Genomic DNA, 23,182 nt, shown 5'->3' with positions numbered 1-23,182 from the left:
GCTGTTCAAGGCAAACAGGCAATCACCATACAATAATTTGTTGGAGTGTGCTACATGATTGAGGTTTGGACAAGAGATTCATGCCTAACTCTTACAAAAAAATGGTCAAAAGGGCCCAGATAAATGAGTGAGAAAAGGGGCATCAAATTGAGCCAAGAAAAATATGGTTCTTTAATGTTGAATCATAATGGCGAAAAAGGCATTCCAATAGCATCAAAGAAGAGATCGTTCGTGTTGATTAAATATTGTGACGTGGAATTCTTGGCGAGAGCTTCCCACCACATTTACAAACCGGCTTTCTTAAATGCTACAGATTTATCATCAAAGTCTTAGGTACCTTGAATGGAAGGGCTCTCGATGTCGGAACAATTAGCCAAGTGTGAAGCCAGGCTTATGCAGGCCATGATGTCATGGATGGATGGATAAGATATCAAGCCAAATACAGATTCTCAAAAAAAAAAAAAAAACATGGTGTCAACTAAAGCTGTCCTACTAGTCTTGTCCTGGGGCCTCATTAAAGGCAGACTTTTCTCATTCTTTCTGGACCCTGCAAACTCGGAGAAGTAGTCGGATTAACAGTAATCATAGCATGGGCTATCCTCACGTCGGCCCATTTGATCATGGATGGATAAGATATCAAGCCGAATTCTGACTCTCATAAAAAAACATGGTGTCGGCTACGTTGTCTTTGTTGTCTTGTCCAGGGGCCTCAAGTCGAAACGCATTTGGGAGCAGGCAGACTTTTCTCATTCTTTCGACACTGCAAACTTGGAGGAGAAGTAGTCGAGTTAACTGTAATCATAGCATCCGAGTATGTATCCTCACGTTTGCGTTGGCCCATTTGATCATTGGTTGCGTGGTGGATATGATGGAAACTCAAGAGGGGATCGATAGATAGGTTAAGGAAAACTTTTGATGTTTTTCTTGCTGTTTATTAACACTTCAATATATCTCTGTGCTATTTATGATCTTTTAATCACTCTTTGTGAGTGCGGCCCATATAGAGATGGGTGAAAGTTTATTTTTTTTTGTTTTACAATAATTTTTTATATTCTTAAATTATTTTGATGTATCATGTCAAAAATAAATTTGTTTTTTAAATAATATTATTTTAATATATTTCTGAAATAAAAATACTTTAAAATGCAATTTCTATCATGTTTTTTAGTATAGCTTAACCAGAATTCTAATAAAAAAAATTGCAACAACTAATAATAATAATCCTAATCTAAGACATAATCTAAGACAGAACTCTTTTAAACTCAGAATTCTTTAAGTCATGGACCTAGCAAGCAATACATTATCTGGTTCTTTTCTCTTTTCTTTTTAAATACATTTTTTAAAAAAATTAGTCTAACCTATAGCATAGTGCTGAAAGTAAATTAGTAAATTCTAAAAAGAGTAAAAAAGGCCTATTCAAAGAATGTCAAAAGTAAAAGAATGAAATTTATGATTAACCGAACATTAAATAGGCGTAAAGGATTTAAAATTGTCTTTGGTCTTCCAAGTAAAATGTTGTTATTAATACAAATAAGAATAAAATAGCTTAATTAGTATAAATTCAAAAATAAAAGGATGAATATAAGCTTTCAACCTAATTTTATAGTATCATTCAATCTTTTCAACTATTACCAAAACCTCAATGCATGTTTTTGCATCTTAAAATACTTTACTTCAAATAAATCCTCCTTAATTTATTTCCGAGTTCTTTTAATAACCCAATGCATGTTGACTGCATTGATCCATCGATCAGTTGACATGAACACTTATATTTAACAATTTGTGTCCAAATTAATGGGGTCTAAAGGCCCAAAGCATACCATATCCAAAAGCACAAAGCAAAGTCTAATCACATTAATCAGAACACATCCAGAACACTACATGCTCATTAAATAGCTGCTCCAACCTTCATATTATTACAAAATATTGCCACCCGTTATGACAATTTAACCTTCTTACGACAATATTACTCCTAAGTTCTTACACATCTTTCCATCTCAAACAAAGTTTGAAAAAAGGAAAATTAGAAACTGATATTTTACCAACCTAGTTGAATTTATACTTGGCTTGTTGGTCTTATGATTGTGTTGTTTAAAAATTACATTAAGTATATTCTCTATTTCATTTCAACCATTCAATTCATAATCCATAATTATATATAAAATTATAAATTTTATCAGAATATTTTGATTTAATTAGTACTCTTACTAATTGTATATTCAAATATCGTAACCAATTATATAACAAGAAAATTTGGAGTTAACCAAACTCTCCTTCCCTAATTGTTTTTGTTCTCCTCTTTCACCATGACCTCAACATTCTATTTTTTTCAGTTATTCTCTTCCTTTTGAAGGCATAGAAAGCTAATGGTAGGAGCTCATTGAGGCAAGTTAATAGATTTCCTCTAATTTTTAACAAGTTGACAGAGAAAGAACAAAGAAAAAAGAATGTTTTTTTATGAAATGTATCTGGGAATGAACGTTTAACGACCATGCTTTTTTTTACTACTTATATATATTTTCTTAGAAAACAACAAAAAATAAATAAATAAGAGAATATAACTGAATAAATGAAAGAAAGAAAGAACACATGATAATGTTTCACCTTATGCATCTCATGCGTCTCTTCTTTACAGGGAAAAAAATGCAATCTTCAAAGTATGAACTACCAGCAATGTTATAAAAACTAATAATTGAGTATCTAATATTTCATTTTGAACATCAATTCTTCTCATTCTTTTTAAAACCGCATAATTAAATAAGAGACCGAGCTGTCCAAATTTGTGTGGTATGTTGGATATGATGTTAGAGAATAATCATATCATAGAATTTCATTTAAAAGTTTAAGTTATTGGATTGAAATGATTCTTTAATATGGTATCAGAACCTTGATGACCAAGTGGTCACGAGTTCAAATCTCACCACCTCCATTTATTTTATAAAAATCAAGCAAAAGGTAATATGGATCTGTGCAAGTTTCAAATCCAAAGAGCTTTCACTTGAGGGGATGTATTAGAAAATAATATAAATCATATCTTGAAATCTCACCTAAAAGTTTAAGTTATTGGGTTGAGATGGTTATTTAACACACGAAATAAAAAATAATAATAAATAATAATATTTAAAATATCCTAAGATAGAAATGATATCATAATAAAAAATACTAACAATTAAGATAGAAATGATATATTATTTTATTTTTTTTATTTGAAATGATATATAAAGATAGAAAGATTATTTGTTTAGTTATTTTAGTTTCCTCATAAAAAATAAGTGATAGTGTTTTAAGTTAGTGTCTTCTAGAAAAGACAAATATATAATGGATAAATTTAAACATGATTTGGTGAGGAAACTAATTAAAATAAAAAATAAAAATAAACCAAAATATTTTAAATGATATATAGTTAGTGTCTTCTACATTTTTTATTTTTTATTTTAGTTTCCTCACCAAATTATATTTTTATCCATTTTATATTTGTCTTTTCTAGAAGGCACTAACTAAACACAACCTTGAAAAACACTGTATGATGTCCATGTGAATTGAACTAAATGAAATCTTTATCTGAATTCAAATTTTTTTAGTACTGTTAACCTGTTAAATGTCGATGATTAAAGTGATTACTGGGCAAGGAATAGATTCAAAACTTTGAATCATCATCAAATCGGTGACAAGAGATTCTAGCTTAAATTCTTTTGAGTGCCTAGGTGACCAAGGATATATTTGTTCCTGATTCTTCTCAGGTCTCTTCACGCTGATCACCAGCTCCACTGGCAAACTAGAAGGAAATCCCTCAATTCAAGAATCTGTAACAGCGGCAGGGGACCCTTGAGTTTCCCAGAAGTCAATTAAAAAGGGCAATGCCTCGTCTGCAAAATGCTTTTGACTCGCCTAAATTGATGGTATCCTATGTAATGTCAAGAATGAAACCTATAAGCTATAAGCTATATATATATTGTGAGCTTCAAAAAAATTTGAATGGAATCATCTTTCTTATGAAGAAAAATATAACATAGAATACCTATAATTAATGATGGTAGGACCTATGATTAAAAACCCCAGCACACGAAATGCATCTCAACTAACCCACACAAAAAACAATTCTTCAGCTAGAAAAATATCAATTATTCTGTCCCATTACCCTAACTTTTTCGTCAAAGAATCCTCCAACTCTAGGCTAGAATTATACTATATTTCCACTTGGGTTTTTGAATGTCCAAAAGGGCATATATGGCATCTACCTTCTACAACATTACAACACTGTTTTTGTGTACAAGCCTCCAAAGACAAGCGTGTTTAGCCTGTAGTTAAACCCTTTAAGAACCCGTCAACCTCTCGAGCTAGACAATTTTGAAAATCCTCTTGAATGGATAATACTTTTATTTCTAGAAGCTGCACAAATTGGTGCTACTGTGAAGGAGGGAGACACGTCGTCGAGCCCAAGGTCCAGCCACCAGCGATTCCCAACTCACGTGTTCCTGCCTGTAGAATGCTCGATGGAGTTGCAGCATGGCTAATCAATGGTGTTGCCACAATCTTTTTCACCTCTCTAGAGCGGTGTTCTTGCATCTACATTGACACAAAAGATGATTCTGAAGATTCTAGTCACTTGCCTTTGATACACTATGAAGGATATGGCAACGAGGCTAAGGGCATGAAAGGAAATGGAATTGAGAAGAACGAAGATGGACAAAAAGATTGGTGATTGATATAGGTGTTCTAAATATATAGGAAATGCATACATCATCATAAATACAGTTCCCTCAAAAAATAATATATATATATATATATATATATATATATATATATATATATATATATATATTACAATTTATTTGTTCATTAATTATACAGGACTTTGTATGTATCATGTAGTTCATGTAAAAGGATCAATATTCTTGGATAGTTAAAAAAATACGTTCTATCTGTTTATGTAATAAGATAACGTATATAATTAAAACTAACAACACGCAATTCAAGATATATATAAAATTAGTTCTTTATTTTATTTTTGGATGAATTTGTGGTTATAGGTATTTGTTTTTTTGTAAAAAATTATTTTACATATTTACATGAAAAACAATTTAAGTGATAGGGTGCGGGGTGGGTGGGGGTGATCGTGGTAGGATGTGGCACTGGTGATAATTACAGTGAAGGTCGTTGCGGTGGATTATTACATAATTATATATAAGTGGATTATTGTATATACTATATATGAGTTAAAAATATTTTTAAAAAAATGAAATAGATTTTAGAATTGATTGTAAAATATTTTATATGAAAAATTTATATATATATATATAAAGGGAAAAATAAGGAATGAATATGATCATTGAAACAGTAGCAAAGGCATGTGAGGACAAATGGGGGCAAATACCCCTTTAATTTTTTTTTAAATTTTTTTTATATTAGAATATTAATATAATAGTTTTGGTGAGGGTTTAATATAGGGAAAGAAAAGTGAAAAATTATTATTGACTTTTATATATATATATATATATATAAATTTTTTCTTATAAACAGAGAACCATATTTTGTTTTTAGCCTCGGTTGCCTGTCTCTTTCTCTTATATAAATTTCTCTTCAAGTCCAAATAAGCAAGTAATTTCTTTTGCTTTATATTTTAGATAAATTTCTTTCATCTTTTCTATTTATTTTATTGTTTAATTTTAATTTTATTCTTTTATAATTAGTTATTAAAAATATTAAGATTTATGATAATTTAGGGGTTTTGATATGAATGTGTTCAAATATGTTCAAAATAAATATTTGAATTTACTATTTTAATCAATTAAATGTTTATTTTCTTATTATAAATGAATAAATTAATGTTTATGCAAAACCACTATTCTTGACATTTCTTGTGCTGGCAGAGTAGATTATTGAAATTATTTAACTGAGGTCTCTTAATTCACTATAATCATGGATTAATTATTTAATTGATGTCTTTTAATTTACAATGTACATATATTGATTGTTATTTTATATCACAAATTTATTTGTAATTAATTGTTAATGAGATACTTGGAGTTACGAGAGGGCATGGGTTTAAATCCCATAAGCTACACTTTTTTTATCTCGGTATTTTCTCTTATTTGAAACTAGAATATAGTATTAAATTTATTTCATATATTTGACTTAGTGAGTTCATATAATTTTTTTGTATATGTCTAGAAATAATTTAAATGTCTAGAAATGATTAGGTATAATTTAATCAACATATTTATTATATGCATATAGATATGAATTGAAACGAGTTTTGATAAATTGATACGTATTTTGCTATGAATTTTATATGGAAGATTTAGAATTATTGTGTAACTCAACTGATTTTTGTTTAATAACGAATTATTGTGTAATTGTGTTAATTATTATGTAGACATTAATGATAATAAAAAAAAATCAACAGGTTCATCAATCAAATTAACATGTCACTAAACAAGTATTTCAAGTGTAAATTCATTGAGGATGAAGAGTCATTCAAAGCTTCAAGTCATGTAACTCAATCAAGTTCAAAGAAAAATCATATTAAAAAGTTATATAATATTTGTTAGTAATTGTCTCCTCATCTAAAAAACTTTGGCTCCGCTACTGATTGAAAAAGAATAATGAATTAATGATTTTAATATAATTATGCAAAATATTGAATGTAGTAATACTGGGTAGTTCGTGGTAGTACCTTTTTAAGAGTCATTTGGTTACTTGTGTCATTTGCTTACTAGTTTAATTTTAGAATTTTTTAACCTGATTTTTTATCTAGTATAGATTTTAAATTAAACTATGTAAAAGTTATTTTGATATAACTCAATCGACTTGATGAGTCCAAAAACAATCTGGTTGATCAGGAAAAATATAAAATGACTTTGAATATTTTTTTTTAATATCGAAACGGCGAAATATTATCAACTTGGGCTTCATGGCATAACCCACTAAATTCGTTGTCAAATAATCATCTTAATTTAAAAACTTAAGTTTTTAAGTAATATCTCAAGATATAATTTATATTATTTTCTAACACATCCTCTCAAATAAAAGTTTTTTGAACTTGAAACTTGCACAAATCTACCACTACTTTATGTTTAATTTTATCAAATAGGATGAGGTGGTGAGATTCACACCTTTTATTTTGATCAACAAAGTTATGATACCATATTAAAAAATTAATCATTTTAATCTAAAAACTTAAGTTGTTAAATGAAACCTCAATATGTAATTTATGTTAATCTTTAGCATGCACGATACGAGTCATAAATTCCATTAAATTTAATAAATTTATTTTTGTTTTCTATAAAGTTATAACAATCTCAAATAACTTAACATCTCAGTATTTTTATCGTGCTTAATTTTACAATTATATATTTTAAAATAAAATAAATATTAAAAGATAAATTTAAAAAAATCAAAGAAAAAAGAACCTGCTTCATTATTTATTTGAACAGTGCAAGCAAGTGATTTGAGTTCATTTTTAGGATAGGAATACAGTGGAGGATATAGATTGCGACACGGGCACTATGATCCAGTTGTAGCTAAAGGTGAGTTGCCTCATGGACACTGCAAAAGAGTGTTGAAATATAGAGGTAAAGCACAAGAAGTGTTTAAAACTAAAACATTTTGACTAACTTTCACACATATAATTTAAAAATATACAGATATTTACAGAATTTCTAGTACATGCATAATCCTTGCTATTCCATGCTAATGACACCTGGTAAATGTATTATATTAATGGAAATAGTAGACATATGATTGATGTATGAACTATTTAAGCATATACATGGAAACAAGTTTAATTATTTGTCAGCATTCCTCATCAAGCTTGTTTATAGAGTAACGTTTGTTATTATACTGGAACAAAAGAAATAAAGACAGAAGAGATAAAATAGAAAATAAAATGAAAATAAAATTGTGCTTGATAATAATAAATAAGATAAAGTGGTTATTTTTATATTCTGCTTAGTTACGATGAACAATATATAATAAAATATATAAAAAAAATCTATTTTACTCTTAATATATATATATATATATATATATATATATATTGTTGTGAAACTTATATATTTAAAAAAATAAATATTATTTTTTTACTTTAGTTTATATTGAAAGTTGAAATTAATAATATTATAATAACTTTAATTATAAAACCAAGTCTAACTTCAAGAATTAACCTAAGGCCTAGATTGATTCAAGTTTAAAAAAAAAATAAAGAAATGATTGATTTGACCTGATCCAATTAAAAACTCAAGATAACTCGAGATAAAACAAGAATAAAAAACTTCTTGACCTTTTTTAAAGAAAAATGGTAAAAAAAAAAAGTTGTTTTGATTATTTAAAAAAAATTGAATCAACCGGGTTGACCCTCCCAACCCGTAACCTGAACTTTGTCTCAGGTTATTTTTCAAGTCGAGTTTTAAAACTATAATAATGACTAGTTTTGTTTTATATTGATACTGGTTAACCCTCCCGACATGTGACTTAGATCTTATCTCAAGTCGACCCTTGATTTGAGTTTTAAAACTATGATAATAATTATTTTGTTATTACTTTGGGTTAACCTCACTCATAATCCAGATCTTGTCCCAAATTGACCTCCAATTATCTAATTATTTGGATTTCGATCCTTAAACTGCACAAGTTAAATTAAGTCCCACCTCTTTCTTACTTATGCACTCTTTAATTAGATATAATATAATTTAATATTTGTAGACTTATTTCTCTCATGAAAAACTTCTCTTTTTTTTCAAATCAATTACAGATTTATTATCAACAACAATCTATATGCTTTCTTATTGAAGCATGTATATTGTCTTCAAAATTCTTCTTCCACACAACAACAAAAATGCATGAAGCTGATCATGTCTCTCGTAATTAAGTAGAAAAAAGGTCACAATTATTTTTCCTTTTAACTTCATATGAAAAATAAATAGTATCTCCCATGAAAAATAAGAAATCAATGGTACTCTTGCTATCATCAATATATCTTTCATAGTTATTGTCACTATAACCAACCAAGTAAGTTGAACATAGTCGAAGAAGAATAGAATAAATCATAAAAAAAAAAATTCCTCTATTGTATCGAATCTGCTCTGTTACCAATGAATGTATTACAGTAAGTTAAGAATCATAAATTGCTAATTAATCTGCCTTCCAAACAGTTCTGTTGGATATATCTTCTCCATTTTCTGACAACTTTACACCAAATTGAGGAGGTGCGTTGACTGGTTTGTAATTTTCATATTGAACTGATTAGGAATCTTTTTACATAGCTCTCTTAAGAAATAAAAATGCTTCCTTCGTCCTGCCTTAATTAATTATCTTAATCATGCATATTGAGCTTAATAATACATGAGCCGGCAACGAACTACGTTAATCTCCATAATATTTGACATTTCAAAATATTGATCCTTTCTTTAATGAAATATGCTCTGAGCCTACTACGTTAATCTCAATAATGCATCTCAAATACAAGATCTAGACATTGGCTCTTCCATGATATCCGTGTCCATCCTTGCACAGTTCAAGACCCATACTTTTAATGCATTAATCTCCATAATAATGCATCTCAAATACAAGATCTCAATAATGCATTAATCTCAATAATGCATCTCAGATAATCATTTAAATTCTTCACTGCTAAGATATTGATGGTATAAAAGGTAAGTTAAAAAAAAAAAAGGCATTATTTTGCCCATGTTTTATGATTTTAGCGTATCTTGCTTTTAAAATGTCGGGCTTGTGCTTATCATTTATTCAGCAACAATAAATTATCAGTTCATGCTTTATTCCTTTCTTTCCTCTTGAGTTTCTTTTCAGCTACTCCAATGATGATTCTTGGAAGCTAAAGATTCTTTCCCTTATTTGGTCCTCAATCTTTTCTAATATTGTAGATTCGTGACCCAAAAAAATTTGAGTGGATAACAATTTAGTGCTTGAGTTTTAGTAATATAATAATTTATTATTTTTGGTTTCTGATTAACTCGATCCATTGACTGTCTTGGAATTTGTTAAACTTTTTAAAAGTTTCATTAGTCTTTTCTAGAAAATAACCAAACTACTCTTAAATTAAAAGGGTATTTTGGAAAAAAAAATCTTAAATTAATAACAGCTCAACACTTAGTCAACAAACAGTTAACCAAATAAATTGAATTATAAACGAAAATATTAAAAACATAGGCCCAGAATATATAGATAAACTTAAGACCCAGAATATATTTATTAGTATTGTATATATATATGTAAGATATTTATAATATTTTCATTGGTATAATATACACATACCTTAATATTAACATTATACATCTACATATCTATAATATTTATAATTTTATCATTTAATATATATATATATGATAAAAAATACTTCAATGAATATCGAAACCCAATAAATTATGTGTAAATATTTAATTTTTTACTCGGTAATGAATATAATATAAATATTTATTTAAAACATAAATATGAGAATAAATTTACTAAAAATCCAGTCCGTTGATGCATGTTTGATAGTCGATATCATCCCTGTAAGTAGCCCCTCAACTTGCATATTCCCTTTTTCGTACTTTCGGCAAAGACAGCAGATTGACAAGGTCATTCTTAGAGTGCCTCCAAGCTATTGAAATTGGAATTATTGAGGAAGGTATTAATCATAAGTTGGCAAGTCGCTCTCTTCCAATTAATCATCTTCAAATGTCAAAATAGTTCGGCAATTTATAAGGACTTTGCTAGAGACAGTTTCCAGTACTGATGTAACAATTCTGAAAGGGATGTGATAATTAATTGAGAGGGAAAAAAACCCTTGAGATTATGATTTTTCTCTCTATCAGTTATTAATTAGTAATCTCAATGGCCAATCAGCTCCCCAAAACGCACCTTGATCTTGAGATCATCTTGAGTTGATGGTAATTCATAAACGATTAGCCTTGCAGTAGATTTTGGCATGCCTTTGATGAATTGAGATCTTTTACAATTATTTATCCCAGTCACCCAGCTTAAAGCCAAGGCTAGAAAACACATGATACAGAGATATGAGATGGCATGCCATTGTTTTTAATATTATGGGTCGTCGGTGCTAAAAAAATATTCAAATAAAAAAATAACAAACATGTTTGTTCATGGGAATATAAAAATAATTTTTTATATAAAATTTTAAGTAAATTTATGTATTTTTAAAACATGATAAATAGAAGGATATATAGAAAAATTTATAGTCCATAAATTTAACAAGTAGTACCTTATTAATTATTTTCCCGGTTCAGTGTGAAAAAAATACAGATATATAAAGTTATAATCTCTTTTATTATGTTTTCAATGTTATTTAATTCCTCAATTACTAGGCTTTTATTCTTTATTCTTTAAATATTATTTACAAAATTTTAAAAATTAAAATCAGAAACAACTAAGAGAAACAATAAATAAATGGATAAGTCAATAAAAACACAAAAGTTGAGAACTACGAAGCGTAATAATAACAAAGATGCAAATAAATGTTTCAAAAAAACAAAACAAGACGTTTATCAAATGAAGATATCATCTAGAAATTGCATTGTTTTGAATGTATTCAGACAAAAAAAAAAAAGAGGAAGAAGAAGATGCTCCTTCGGGATTCGAATCCTCTCCCGTCCAAAACATGGAAAAAAAGAAAAAGACTAAACAACCACTAATATTTTATGTTCATAATTAATTCAGAAAGCAAATGTGATATCACAAGAGAAAGACATAATTCTAAATTATAATTAGTGAGCCACTCTTCTGTAATAAATAATAATAAATCACCTTAATGCCTTTGATGATTTGGTCAGCCATGACATACATGCATGCGGCCCAGTTTCTCTCATGGCTTGGGCTTCGCTAGCTTCGGCTAGAGAACCAAGCCACACACGTGTCTTCACGCCAGTAACCTCCCCAATTATTTGCTCCCCACACGCTCATGCAACCATGATTCGACACGCTTCACTGTGGAGCATAATTTTTTTTGTTCCTTCATGGCTAAGCTTAATCAAGCCCAATAATTCTGCGGGCCCCATCAGCTCTTGTCACTTTAGTTTGCCTTTTGAAAAAGACCATCATGGTGCCCACTGACTAGAAAGCCAATCCCTGTACACATACGGTGTATGTACGTAAGACATACGATCTTGGACGAATATACCCTTGAGAAGGCATTTTTCACGCCAGCGGGGTGGGTCCTACCAACACCATGAATTCTGCCCATAAATACGAGCCTCCTATGATGCAATTCTTCCCTTTCCTCCTCCTCCTCCCCTCCCCTATCTATTTAGCAATTTCTGTAGCCATGTTGTCCACGGTTTCGGCCATTTTCCCATCGGTTGAACCGATGGCCAGCAACCCCTTTCAGTCCTTCGAGAACGGCTTTACGCCTTGGGACTGTTTCGACCCCTTTTCAAGCTCTCCTCAGTCACCAAAACCTGTTGGTTCGAGTTCCGGTTCGGATAAATCCAACCAGGCAGGCCAAAACCCTGACAACTCGAACTCAAACTCTGGCTCCGACGACCCAAACCCTCAAGCTTCACTCATAGATGAGAGGAAACGCAGGCGGATGGTATCAAACCGGGAGTCGGCAAGGCGGTCACGGATGCGAAAGCAGAAGCACGTAGAAAACCTAAGGAACCAGGTGAACCGGCTTAGGATTGAGAACGGGGAACTGACGAACCGGTTGCGCTTTGTTTTGTACCATTCCCATGGTGTACGGACAGACTACGACCGACTCCGGTCTGAGTATAGTACGCTCCGAAAAAAGCTGTCGGACATACGGCAAATTTTGATGATGAGGCAACTCCAAGAATTGACGTCCGCGTGGCCATGCAATAATATGATTACCACCACCACCGAACAAATAGCTCCATCATTAATCACTTCATAAACTATAAAATAAACTCAGTAAATCATGAAACTGAAAGTTAAAACAGGAAGAAAACGAGGCTTTATTTGTGGAGTCTCTTCTGATCAGCACTCTTTGTAGAGTCTTATATATATATATATGTAAATGATAAATTAAGCTGCTATGAAGCAAAACTTAAATGGTGGGGTTTACGGTGATTTTTGGTAAAGGGTGCTTTTAGGGCAAAATGATTGGCGGTTTTGGTGAGCCTTGGTTCATTCTCATGTAAAAAGACTAGTTGACTCGTGCTCGATCGGTTATTTAAAGCTATATTATTATCTATCTTGTTTTCCTATTGTTTAATTTCAGTTCACAGCCACAGTACCACTTCTTCTTATGCTCATTAGAATATGAATGGAATCATGTATATATATATATAATTGGCTGGAAAAGTATACAGAAAACTGTCCTCTCAAAATCTAGCTCGAGTTGAATTTTGTGAAAATTAATTTTATCAAATTTTATTGACTTGATAAATCAACTATAGATTAGAACAAAAATCAAGATAAGATTTCATTTGATTTTTTTAATTCAAAATAATATTATTTTAAATTGAACTTCCCGCTATTAACCCATAACCTAAAACTTAAATTAAATCATTGAACGATCCGGACGAAATTTCATAACTATGGTACAGAGCATGGATAGTGATGCCACGGCATCATCCTGACGCACTCACCATTAACTTTTGATAACGAAGGAGAATGATCCCAACTTGTGGATCCAAATACATGAGTGGGCTGAGATTATCAAACGCCATGAGAGCAGAGGAAATTGTGTACAGGCAAGAGCCTGTATACAGCCCAAATTGTTCTTTATTTGTTAATTATTTCATTATTTTCATCATCGAGTTTTGATGACTCCTGTTATAGCTAATACTTACATTACGTTTTTTTAATTTTTTTTTCCTAATGGAAGAACAATATCAGTATGTAAAGCATTTGTCAAAATAATTAATAACTAAGTTATGTGGTGAGGATACATGAAAAAATTAAAATACAATGTACATGTTCCCATAAATATTTATATAAATATTTAAAAATTTATATTAAAAATTTTATAATTTAGATATTTATGAGATATTTATATTAAATATTTAAGTATTTTTTAAGATATTTATTTTTAAAAAGTCTATATTAAAACATCTTCATCTTTCTAAATAGAAGGTCTGACATAGCTCATTTTTTTATATTTTATCTCTCTGGATGATATATATTTAAAAAAAATAAATCTGATATAAAATTTAAACAAAAATATTTATTTTTTTTTGTCAATTGAGCAAACACTATATTAACTCATGCTTTAGAATATTTTTCTTGCAAGTGTCTTCGGCTCTATCAAATTTCCCGGATCTAGTTTTATCTGCTCGTTAAAAACACTATCAATCTTTCTACAATGAATTTTTTCAGCCGCATCATGTTGCAGCGTGAAACATTTATTAATTTGAATCTTAATTTAATTGAACTCACAGCAGCAGCAACAACAACAAAAAAAACAGTTCAATTAATCTGTAATTCATTTTGATTCATGAATTTTAAAAAAACTGTAATCAAATTTTAGCATCTAATCTAAAAAACCAAGCCGAGGTTTTTTTATCGTTTTTTTTCTTCTGGCCTTCAAAGGTCTAAAAACAGTGTTCAAATACTTTTTGTTGTGTCGACTTTTAAATCATAATCAAACGGTGTAAAATGCAAACATGCCAAGCATCGGCACACTCACGCCTGCTTGCAAACATCTGGCACAACGTTGAATCAGTGCAGCAACTTTTTTAATCATTAAAATCTTATTATGGTTGTAGAGTAGAATGGACTGACCCGAAATCTAACTAATATGATATTTAGATCAGTCTAGAATGATTTGTTGATTCGAGCCTAGCCCGGTCCTAAACTAATTTTTAACCCATTGATTTTTTTAAAGCTTTAATATTTTTTTAATTTTTTTAAAAAAAATTTAGATGTGAACCATTATCAACTCTCCCTTCCTGAAATTTAGTTCTTACCTTGAATCGAATTTTATAAGTATGATTTTAATTCGAAGAACTCCTCCATTTGCGAGAAGCCAAGAATTGAACCCATAATTATGTTGTGTTTTGACTAAACATTTCAAAACTGGTAATTCTTAATTATGACGCATTTAATTAATTCCCTTTGGGCCGGCCATGAATACCAAGAGGCACCTTGCTTTTTCCTTGCCTACCAAAGGTATACTTGGCCCCATCATGCTTCCAATTCAACAACTTTTTCAACGAACAATTGAGAGATAGATAGAGATGGAAATAAAATTCACAAGTATTTGGATAAACCTTTCAATTTTTATTGATTGATTTACACATTTCTTATCAATATTCATGGGCTTTTATATTTATAAAAAGATTACACCTCTAATTATCATATTCTAACTATAAATAATTATCTAATTAAACAGAGATTTTAATAAACTAATTTAACATAAATTTATTTTTAATAAAGAATTTCTATATACACTAGAATTTTAATCTAGAAAATAGAAGAGTATCATATAGGTTAGGTTTTATTTGCTTTTTGCTTTTTTTTAGGTAGCCTATTAATGGTAGCATTTAAAGTTTTTCAAGTGGTAAAAAGTTTGTAGAAATTTTTCATTAAGTATGTATTTGAAAGTGAAGTAGTTAGTGTATTAGAAAAACAAAATATATGGAGAAGAAATAAAAATATATTTAATTATATTGACAGAGAGATAAATATATAAATATAAATTTGTATTTAAAATAGTTTTAGAATAAATTTTTATTTTTTCAAAACACAAAGAACAAGAAAACATGTCTTATCCATTCCAACTATCTTTGTTTTTGCAAGAAGTATATTATTTATTAATCTATATATATTACATAATTTATAATAAATATAAACAAAAAAAGGCAGAAGCTCCAAATTAGAGGTTCTCAGGCTTTTGATTTTGGATGTGGGATCCATCTCTCACAATTTTGCTAACCAAACGCTATTTAAAGTTGCGTTTAACACTCAAACACCTAAAGAGTTTAGAGTACCCAAACAAACCCTTAAAGCCCAAGTCCAAACCGTATACGTCACTGGGTTGTCCTTTCACAAGTTAAGATATACAGATACACAACTGGCTGTAGAGTTTTTCCTTGACATGATCATTTATGTGCTCAGTTTTGGAAGTTAGTTGAAGTACTTTGATTGAATTTAATGCAATATATAATTTGAATTTAATTAATATTATAATTTTTATATTTAGAATAAAATTTTAAATCGCATAATTAAATTCAATTATACTATTTTGAATACCTATAAAAATATTTAAATTAGTAATTTTAACTTTTTTATCTTAATTTTTTTTTGTTACAAAGACCTTTATATTTACTATTTTTTAACTACTATTATTTTAATATTAATTTTATAATCTAACTTTAGCATCCGTGCGTTGGACTACCTTGAATTTTCTTGCAATATTAGAGAAAAGTTTGAAAGGTCGTTGTTGCATATTAGTTTTGAGAGAAAGATTCACGAATATTAATAATAGACTAAGTGCAGGAGTATATAATGTAAGTAGAAATTTTAAGTAACAAACTTCAAATTTGAAATCATCTATTGATTAAAATTAAAAGAGAATATAATTTTGATAATGTTAATAGCTCAATAAAAATACCATAATTCTTAAGATATCATTATACAATAATAATTTTTTTATAATTGCATAAATAAATTTGTTATGTCTAAAAATATCCAAAACCTCTTAAACAAACTAAAAGATTTTATTCCTTGTTTTAGAATATTGTTTTTAATATCGGTTACAGTAGCAATTACTGCAGCAATCAAGAGAAGATTTGTTTTTTTTTATTTTTCTAGCAATTAAATTCCATTTAAAATTCAAATCAATTCTCTTACGAAATTGATTTAATTCTTGGAAACTTGTGTCCAAGTTTTCACACTTCTCCTTCGTCTCTGTACTAGATTTTACGTGAAAAGGAAGGTTTTCTTACAAAGCAAAAAAAATTGTTGGTAAATAGGTTACCAAGCAACTGGAAGGGTGGTCATGTGCCGCGCAAAGCAACTGACTGATTTGTCCCTAGTATTTGGCAAAGGTAGTTCAAATTGACCTGGACGGCAGGCCCAGCTGGGATCAAACTTCTTTGAACTCTCTATTTCGATGCAATGCCGGGTCTCACAGCTAATATCCTAACTGATAATATCTTGATCTTCTTTTACATGTTTGGATACAGCTATGTTCATGTTCGAGCAGTAGTGACATCGCAAGGGCCCTAATACTGGTCCGATCTCAACAACCATCGGTCCCATCCTTTGAAAAAATCTATACTTGATGTCAAGAAAAGGTCAGGCTAGGACCAAAATTGTTCACCTAGAGTCGGTGTCTAGGCCAGACTAGGTTTCTGGGCCATTTACGTGAGTAAAAGCAGTTGAGGGGCCTGCCTGGTGGCAGGGCACAGGAGTCGCTCCTGTCTGGAGTCGAGGGAACTCGATCTCAATCTTCAATAGTGATTTCTATTATGTACTTATCTTGGAAGCAACCTCCCAACTGGAATCAATGGGGCAAGAAAGTGGACGTCACACCCTGGCCAACAAAGAATCAATGATCAATATGTATTTTGGAAGCTATATGCTGCATCTTTCCCGTGTTCCCTCTCCATTATTTTTCTTCAGTTATATATCGTACCTATAATTGAAGCATGCATGTCCTGACCCAATCTGATAATGCATTGCGCTCCTGTATCAATGATGATGGGGTTATATTTCACAGAGATGATGCAGCAAATTTCAAAGTTGAGCCGTGAGAAATAAGACATTAACCTCAAACAAAGCAGAAACAAAATTACTTCAATTCACACATTAAAGATCACTAAAGATCTCCATCGGTGCAAGAATGGCCAATACCTATCATTTGGAATCAGCCACGCCTAAAATTCCAAATTGAGAAAAATGAACATGCAACAAAGAGAACACGGCCTACAGGAATTTATCAGATAAATAGAAACTCCAAGCTTCCTCACATTTCCTTGACAGGTTTCATCCTTACAGTTCGCTTGATTACAGGGATGGAATAGGTGATGAACTTGCAATTATCGAACCACCCACATCGTCATACAGACTAGCAGTGTCATTGTTTTTCTTGCTCTCAGCTCTTGGGCTGCTCCCAGAACTGCTATTGGAAAGGGAACAGAAAGTTGATTTCTGCAAGACTCCCGTCGGAGAAGATCCCAACTGTGGGCTGCCATCACAACCTTCTCTCAAAAGGCTAAGGGCTGATGAGCTCTTGCAGGAATCCGCATGGCTAGTGCTGGTGGTCAAGACCTCTCCTAAAGGGCCACCAATTGAAGTCCCCCAAGAGATAGGTATCCCGTTGGTTTGCTTTTGGCTTGATTCATTATGGTCAACGCTCACCCTTAAACCCATTTGTACAGGGTCAAACTCGCAAGATAAACTCATTGGTGAGAGGGCAAGTTTCTCTTGTGTGGGTGAGGATGATGATGATGAGAAGTCTGATGAGGCCATTGGGATTGACATGGAGAGCTGGGTCCAGTCAGATTTCAACTCTTCTGGCCAGCTAATGACAGAACAATTAGATTGATCCTTCGGCCACTCATCGATGAATTGACGAAGGGGATGCTGATCTTGGCTTTCTTCGTCATTAAAGTTTAGAAAAGACTCGTAGGGCTTAGAGTTAATGTAAGAGCTCTTCTGCGATGGGTTGAGGAGAGAATCAGAGGAGACAAATCCAAACTCTGTTTGAGAGCACTGCTCCATTAAGATATCTTGTTTAGGAACAGAGAAAGAGGACTCATCAGATTTCCGGTTGATGGTGGAAGACATCATAGAAATGCTCTGTGCATCTTGTGCTCTGTCAAAGACCAAAAGTAGGACTATAATATAGCAATTCGGTTAACAATAAGATACAAACAGGCTCCATAACTCCACAAATACATATTTTTCAACATAAAAGGCTTCAATCCAAATGTACAGGGTAATAAAAAAAGAGAAGTTATAGTGAAACCCATTTTGAAAAAGGAATCCTAAGTTTCAACTACCAGGACTAGCACTGTCACCAAAGTAAAGATGGAATTAATGGGGTCAACTTTACGGTAAAGTAAAAGGACCAGAGCATGAGTATACATATTGTTAGAGGGAAATACCGTCTTATAACACTGGAAAGAGATAACAGAAGGCAAATAAAACAAACAAACAAAAGGAAGCTCAAATACACATTATTTTTACCTGTTGACATCAGCATCTGCAGAAGTGTTGGCAGCAGCCGGCTGCAAAATTTTGAACTGTTGTTGCGTGGTCATCGCAATGCTGTTGGAGGCACCACCACTGGTTATTGCCAATTTTGACATCGAGTTAGACATTGGCACCACCTTTGAACTGGCAGTCCCAGTGGCAGCATGGCCAGTCTGGCCTTCCACAGGCTTTCTTGAACGATGGCGGCCTCTGTTTATGTGCCTTTCACAATATTTTTGGTCAGCTACAGCATCCCTTGAGCACCGCCATTTCTTCCCATCAGTCCGACGACACCTTCCAGGCTCCGGATCAGTGTTGTTGCCAGGGTAACCAAGATGGAAAGCGCTCCATCCCACTATGTAGATTGGGAAAGTGGAAGGAAAAGGAGAAAAAAAAACAACAGATAAAGGGAACAGATCAGCCAGGTGGGGGTGATTGGGGTGCAAAAGAAGAAAATATTAATTAGAGTATTACTGTATAGCTACAAAAACAACTTTTAATTCGTGTGCATACAGGTTTGATATTATTTTCAAAAATCATAATAAATTGAAAAAAGCAGGATATTATTTTCAGTACCAAACAAGAAAAATAAATCTCAAACACACACAAACAAAAAAAAAAATACAGAAATTAAAAGAAAATTATCAATCGGAAATGCATTGTTCTTCAGTGTATTTCAGAGGAATGGAAAAAGGTTACATGAATTGTGAGGGAAGGATCCAGTAGAGGAGCCAGGTAAGCTATAAGGGTAGACAGACTTCTTGAGAGGAATGATCAAATTAGAAGGCACAGGCACACGAGCAGTGATGTATTTGTAGATCAAGGCCTGATGTTCAAGCTCCATCCACTGAGATGGAGTAAATGGTCCTCTAACCCCAGTAAGAGGCCCGTGCATGCCTGCATTCAAGCCTCCGGTGTCATAACCTGCAACATAACAAAACATTTCTTGCCTGTAACATTTATAGAAGCTATATGTATCCTTAACTATTTTCCTACTTTGACTTAGGAGGAAAAAAAATTCGGGAACAGGCAGTAAACTAAACTATTGCTTAAGTTTTTATCTGTGTAACTATTGATTTTCCTAAAATTTCTTGCTCCTTTTCCTCTTTTGTATCTAACATTCTCTAACACGGAAAAATTAACCAAACCCAAAGCAGAAATATCAGGCTCGTAAGAGTGGGGAAAATCAACTTTACCCTTTGACAAGACTCGAAATGTAAAATTTCTACTAAGTGCCCATGAAAAGACCATCACCAGTACATGAAAATAAAGGCAAAGTCCACCTTTTGGACAAGAATGTATCTAAAATCTGTCATTTCCAGGAAACCCTTCACTCAAAATCAAACACCAAACGAAATCCATGTACCAAATTTAACAAAAAAAAAACCAAAAACTTTAACCCCGACAAGAGAACACTTGAAGAGCTTATATACTTACCTGCACTTCTAATATAAGAAGACGCTGTGTTCTGATGGTAACGAAAGCTTAAGGCAGTGTGGTTTTGTGTGCTTCTCTCCACTAACCCACCATCTTTGCTTAGATATGGAGTCGTTTCTGGTCTTGGAGAAGAGAAGCTCATCATGTGCTCTTGTTGGCGAGAATCATCAGAAAGCATATAATTAGATCTCAGTAAAGAAGTGGGTTGGTGCAACGACATTGTTTTGGTGACAGAAAAATCATCATTTTTTGGCATCTTTGAAGTCCTCCAGTAATCATCTTGAGCAGACGAAGCTGATCTTTCTCGCTTACTTAACACAGATCCAAGAATCTTTGGTTTGGTCTCAGGAGGTGAGACATGAGAAGGAGCTTCACTACTAGTTTCAGGACCCACAAGACCCTCCAAACCAAGAACCCCAAAGTCCATGGCAATCTACAAAGACTGTAGGATTAAAGCAATAGTTCATTGCAAGGAAGTGAAAGTGGAAGAAGAAGCTCTCATGCCTTGAAACGAAGGGAAAGAGAAGGAGGGGTGCATCTCAAGGTTGGGTTTTGTACTTTTAAGAGAAAGACTTGATTTTTTCTGTAAAAGATTAAAAAAGATTTGAGCTTTGAGAAGGAAAATTTATAATTGGAGAGAGAGAGAGAGAGAGAGAGATTGAGCTACCTTGAAAGTTAAAGTCTGTATGTTTTTGTATTTTATTTAAAAATATATATATATTAAATTAAATTTTTATATTTTTAAATTATTTTAATGTATTATATTAAAAATAAATAATATTTTAATATATTTATAAATAAAAATATTTTAAAAAACAATCAATTATAATAAAAAAAATCTATTTAATCTATTAAGAAGCGGATAAGGGTGTAAGACCAAGCACACCCTCTTCACTTCTCGGACATGGTACCACATGTTTATCCATGGTTCTGAAGGTGAAAAACAATATATTTTTGGTCATTTGAGGGACACATCAAGCTACAAAAATATTCTTGCAAACAAAGTATTAGATTTGAAAAATAAAGATATGATGAAGGTTTTTCATGTCCTTCTGTTTTGACATTATGTGCTAGCAAATCGTTGGCAATTTAGAGGTTATATTTGGGAGCTCGGTTGCCATTTCGGTACAAACTGTTTTTAATTTGAAAATCGTGTTATTAGGGTATATTTAAAAATGTGATATAAGTTATTTTTTAAAATGTTTTTAAAATGTGGTAAAGATTAATTTTTAAATTATTTTTTATTTGGAAATGCATTAAAATAATTTTTTTATTTTTAAAATTTATTTTTAACATCCGTACATCAAAACAATATAAAAATACTAAAAAAATTAATTTCAATAAAAAAATCAAATTTGATAAAAAAAAATTGGTTCAACTACAACCCTAAATATGGCCTTAATCAGATTTAAATCTAAGTGTGTGTTTGAAAGTGTAGTATTGTTAAACATGATAGTTTTTTTTATATATATAACTCATTTAATGTATAAAAAACCACAGTAAAAAACAATTTTTACAAATTTTTTATTGTTTTTTATATGAATTCCATGATTAAAAAAACTATCATACCCAACCATGACATCCTCTCAAAAAACCCTAAACAATCCAGTAGCATATGTTAAAAAGATCCAAACAATGACTTTAATTTAGTAAGAAGTTCATGATACTTCTAATTACTGTTTGTATTTGAAATGGACAAGGTTTTTTTATTTCTATTTTGATCCCGAAGTCATTAATTTCTTTGCTTATGTCTTTTTGATTTATCAATTACTTTCTAAAAAAACAGAGCAATCCTCTAAACATTATTTGTATTTAAAATAGACTAGAGCTTTTTAGAAATTTCAATTTTGTTCCTCAAGTCACAATTTTATTTTATATTTGCTTTTAGTCCATTCGATTGATCAACTACTTTCTCTTGTTTTTTTAACAATAACCACATTCTCATACTAGCTTTAACTAGCTAATTGATCCTTGCTTTACCGTGAATCAGATAAATTTTATTTTTTTCTTGATATAATAGCATTTTTTTATATTTTTTTATAGAAAAAAATTTTAATCACAAATAAAAAAAAGTTCTTGTATATATTTAATTACATAACCAATAACTATTTATACAATTGAAAAAATTAAGAAACTCAATTCCTAACCAACCGAAGTTAACCAGTCAACCTCATGATCTAGATCATGGACTTAACTAGGCTAAATAATTTTTTATATCTAAAATAAATACCAACAAACTTGAGAACCAGCCAAATATCAAGACAATTAGATAAAAATATAAACCAAAACAAATTAAGTTGCTAAATTAATAATCAGTAAAATATTAATTAATGAAATTAAAAAAAATGAGCAAAAAAAAACTCTAATTGTGATGGGTGAAAATTTTCCTTTTTAGGGGGATAAAAAAAGACATAGGTGCTCAGACCTAGTTGGTCAATAATGCATGGCCCTCAAGAAAAAGGCTTGAGCGTGCGGGCCTTGAGCAGCCCCAGCCCCCGTACTCGAATCTTATTTATTTTTAAGAATTTTTTTTAAGGGGCAAACAATCTATTGTATACCCTTTAAATTTTTTAATAAAAAAATAACAGGCGACGCATTACTTGCCTCATTAAAGTAGACAATA

At 31.1% G+C, this 23,182-nt stretch overlaps 2 protein-coding genes across 2 annotated transcripts; one reads left to right on the top strand and one right to left on the bottom strand.

Moving 5' to 3' along the window:
• The first annotated feature begins 11,762 nt into the window (after nt 1-11,762).
• Nucleotides 11,763-13,192, top strand: LOC133681919 (basic leucine zipper 43-like). The gene has a single exon (XM_062105116.1). The coding sequence runs from the start codon at nt 12,188-12,190 to the stop codon at nt 12,869-12,871; it is 684 nt and encodes a 227-aa protein (XP_061961100.1). The 5' UTR covers nt 11,763-12,187; the 3' UTR covers nt 12,872-13,192.
• Nucleotides 13,193-17,695: 4,503 nt separating this feature from the next.
• On the bottom strand, nt 17,696-21,151 carry LOC133681624 (growth-regulating factor 1-like). Its single transcript, XM_062104716.1, has 4 exons — nt 20,560-21,151; nt 19,822-20,046; nt 19,117-19,477; nt 17,696-18,742 (listed from the first exon to the last, which is right to left on the bottom strand). Exons 1-4 carry the CDS (start codon nt 20,984-20,986, stop codon nt 17,932-17,934), a joined length of 1,824 nt encoding a protein of 607 aa, XP_061960700.1. The 5' UTR covers nt 20,987-21,151; the 3' UTR covers nt 17,696-17,931.
• Nucleotides 21,152-23,182: the final 2,031 nt, after the last annotated feature.

Source organism: Populus nigra, chromosome 2 (genome assembly GCF_951802175.1).
Source record: "Populus nigra chromosome 2, ddPopNigr1.1, whole genome shotgun sequence".
Taxonomy (NCBI): Eukaryota; Viridiplantae; Streptophyta; class Magnoliopsida; order Malpighiales; family Salicaceae; genus Populus; species Populus nigra.
This window is presented reverse-complemented; position numbering and strand designations above follow the sequence as displayed.

Excerpts from the sequence above, each read along its gene's own strand:
- LOC133681919 (XM_062105116.1), top strand. The coding sequence starts at position 12,188 with ATGAATTCTGCCCATAAATACGAGCCTCCTATGATGCAATTCTTCCCT.
- LOC133681624 (XM_062104716.1), bottom strand. The coding sequence starts at position 20,986 with ATGGACTTTGGGGTTCTTGGTTTGGAGGGTCTTGTGGGTCCTGAAACT. Across the intron at positions 20,047-20,559 it reads TTCTTATATTAGAAGTGCAG|GTTATGACACCGGAGGCTTG; the intron begins GTAAGTATATAA and ends GTTATGTTGCAG. Across the intron at positions 18,743-19,116 it reads GCAGATGCTGATGTCAACAG|AGCACAAGATGCACAGAGCA; the intron begins GTAAAAATAATG and ends GGTCTTTGACAG.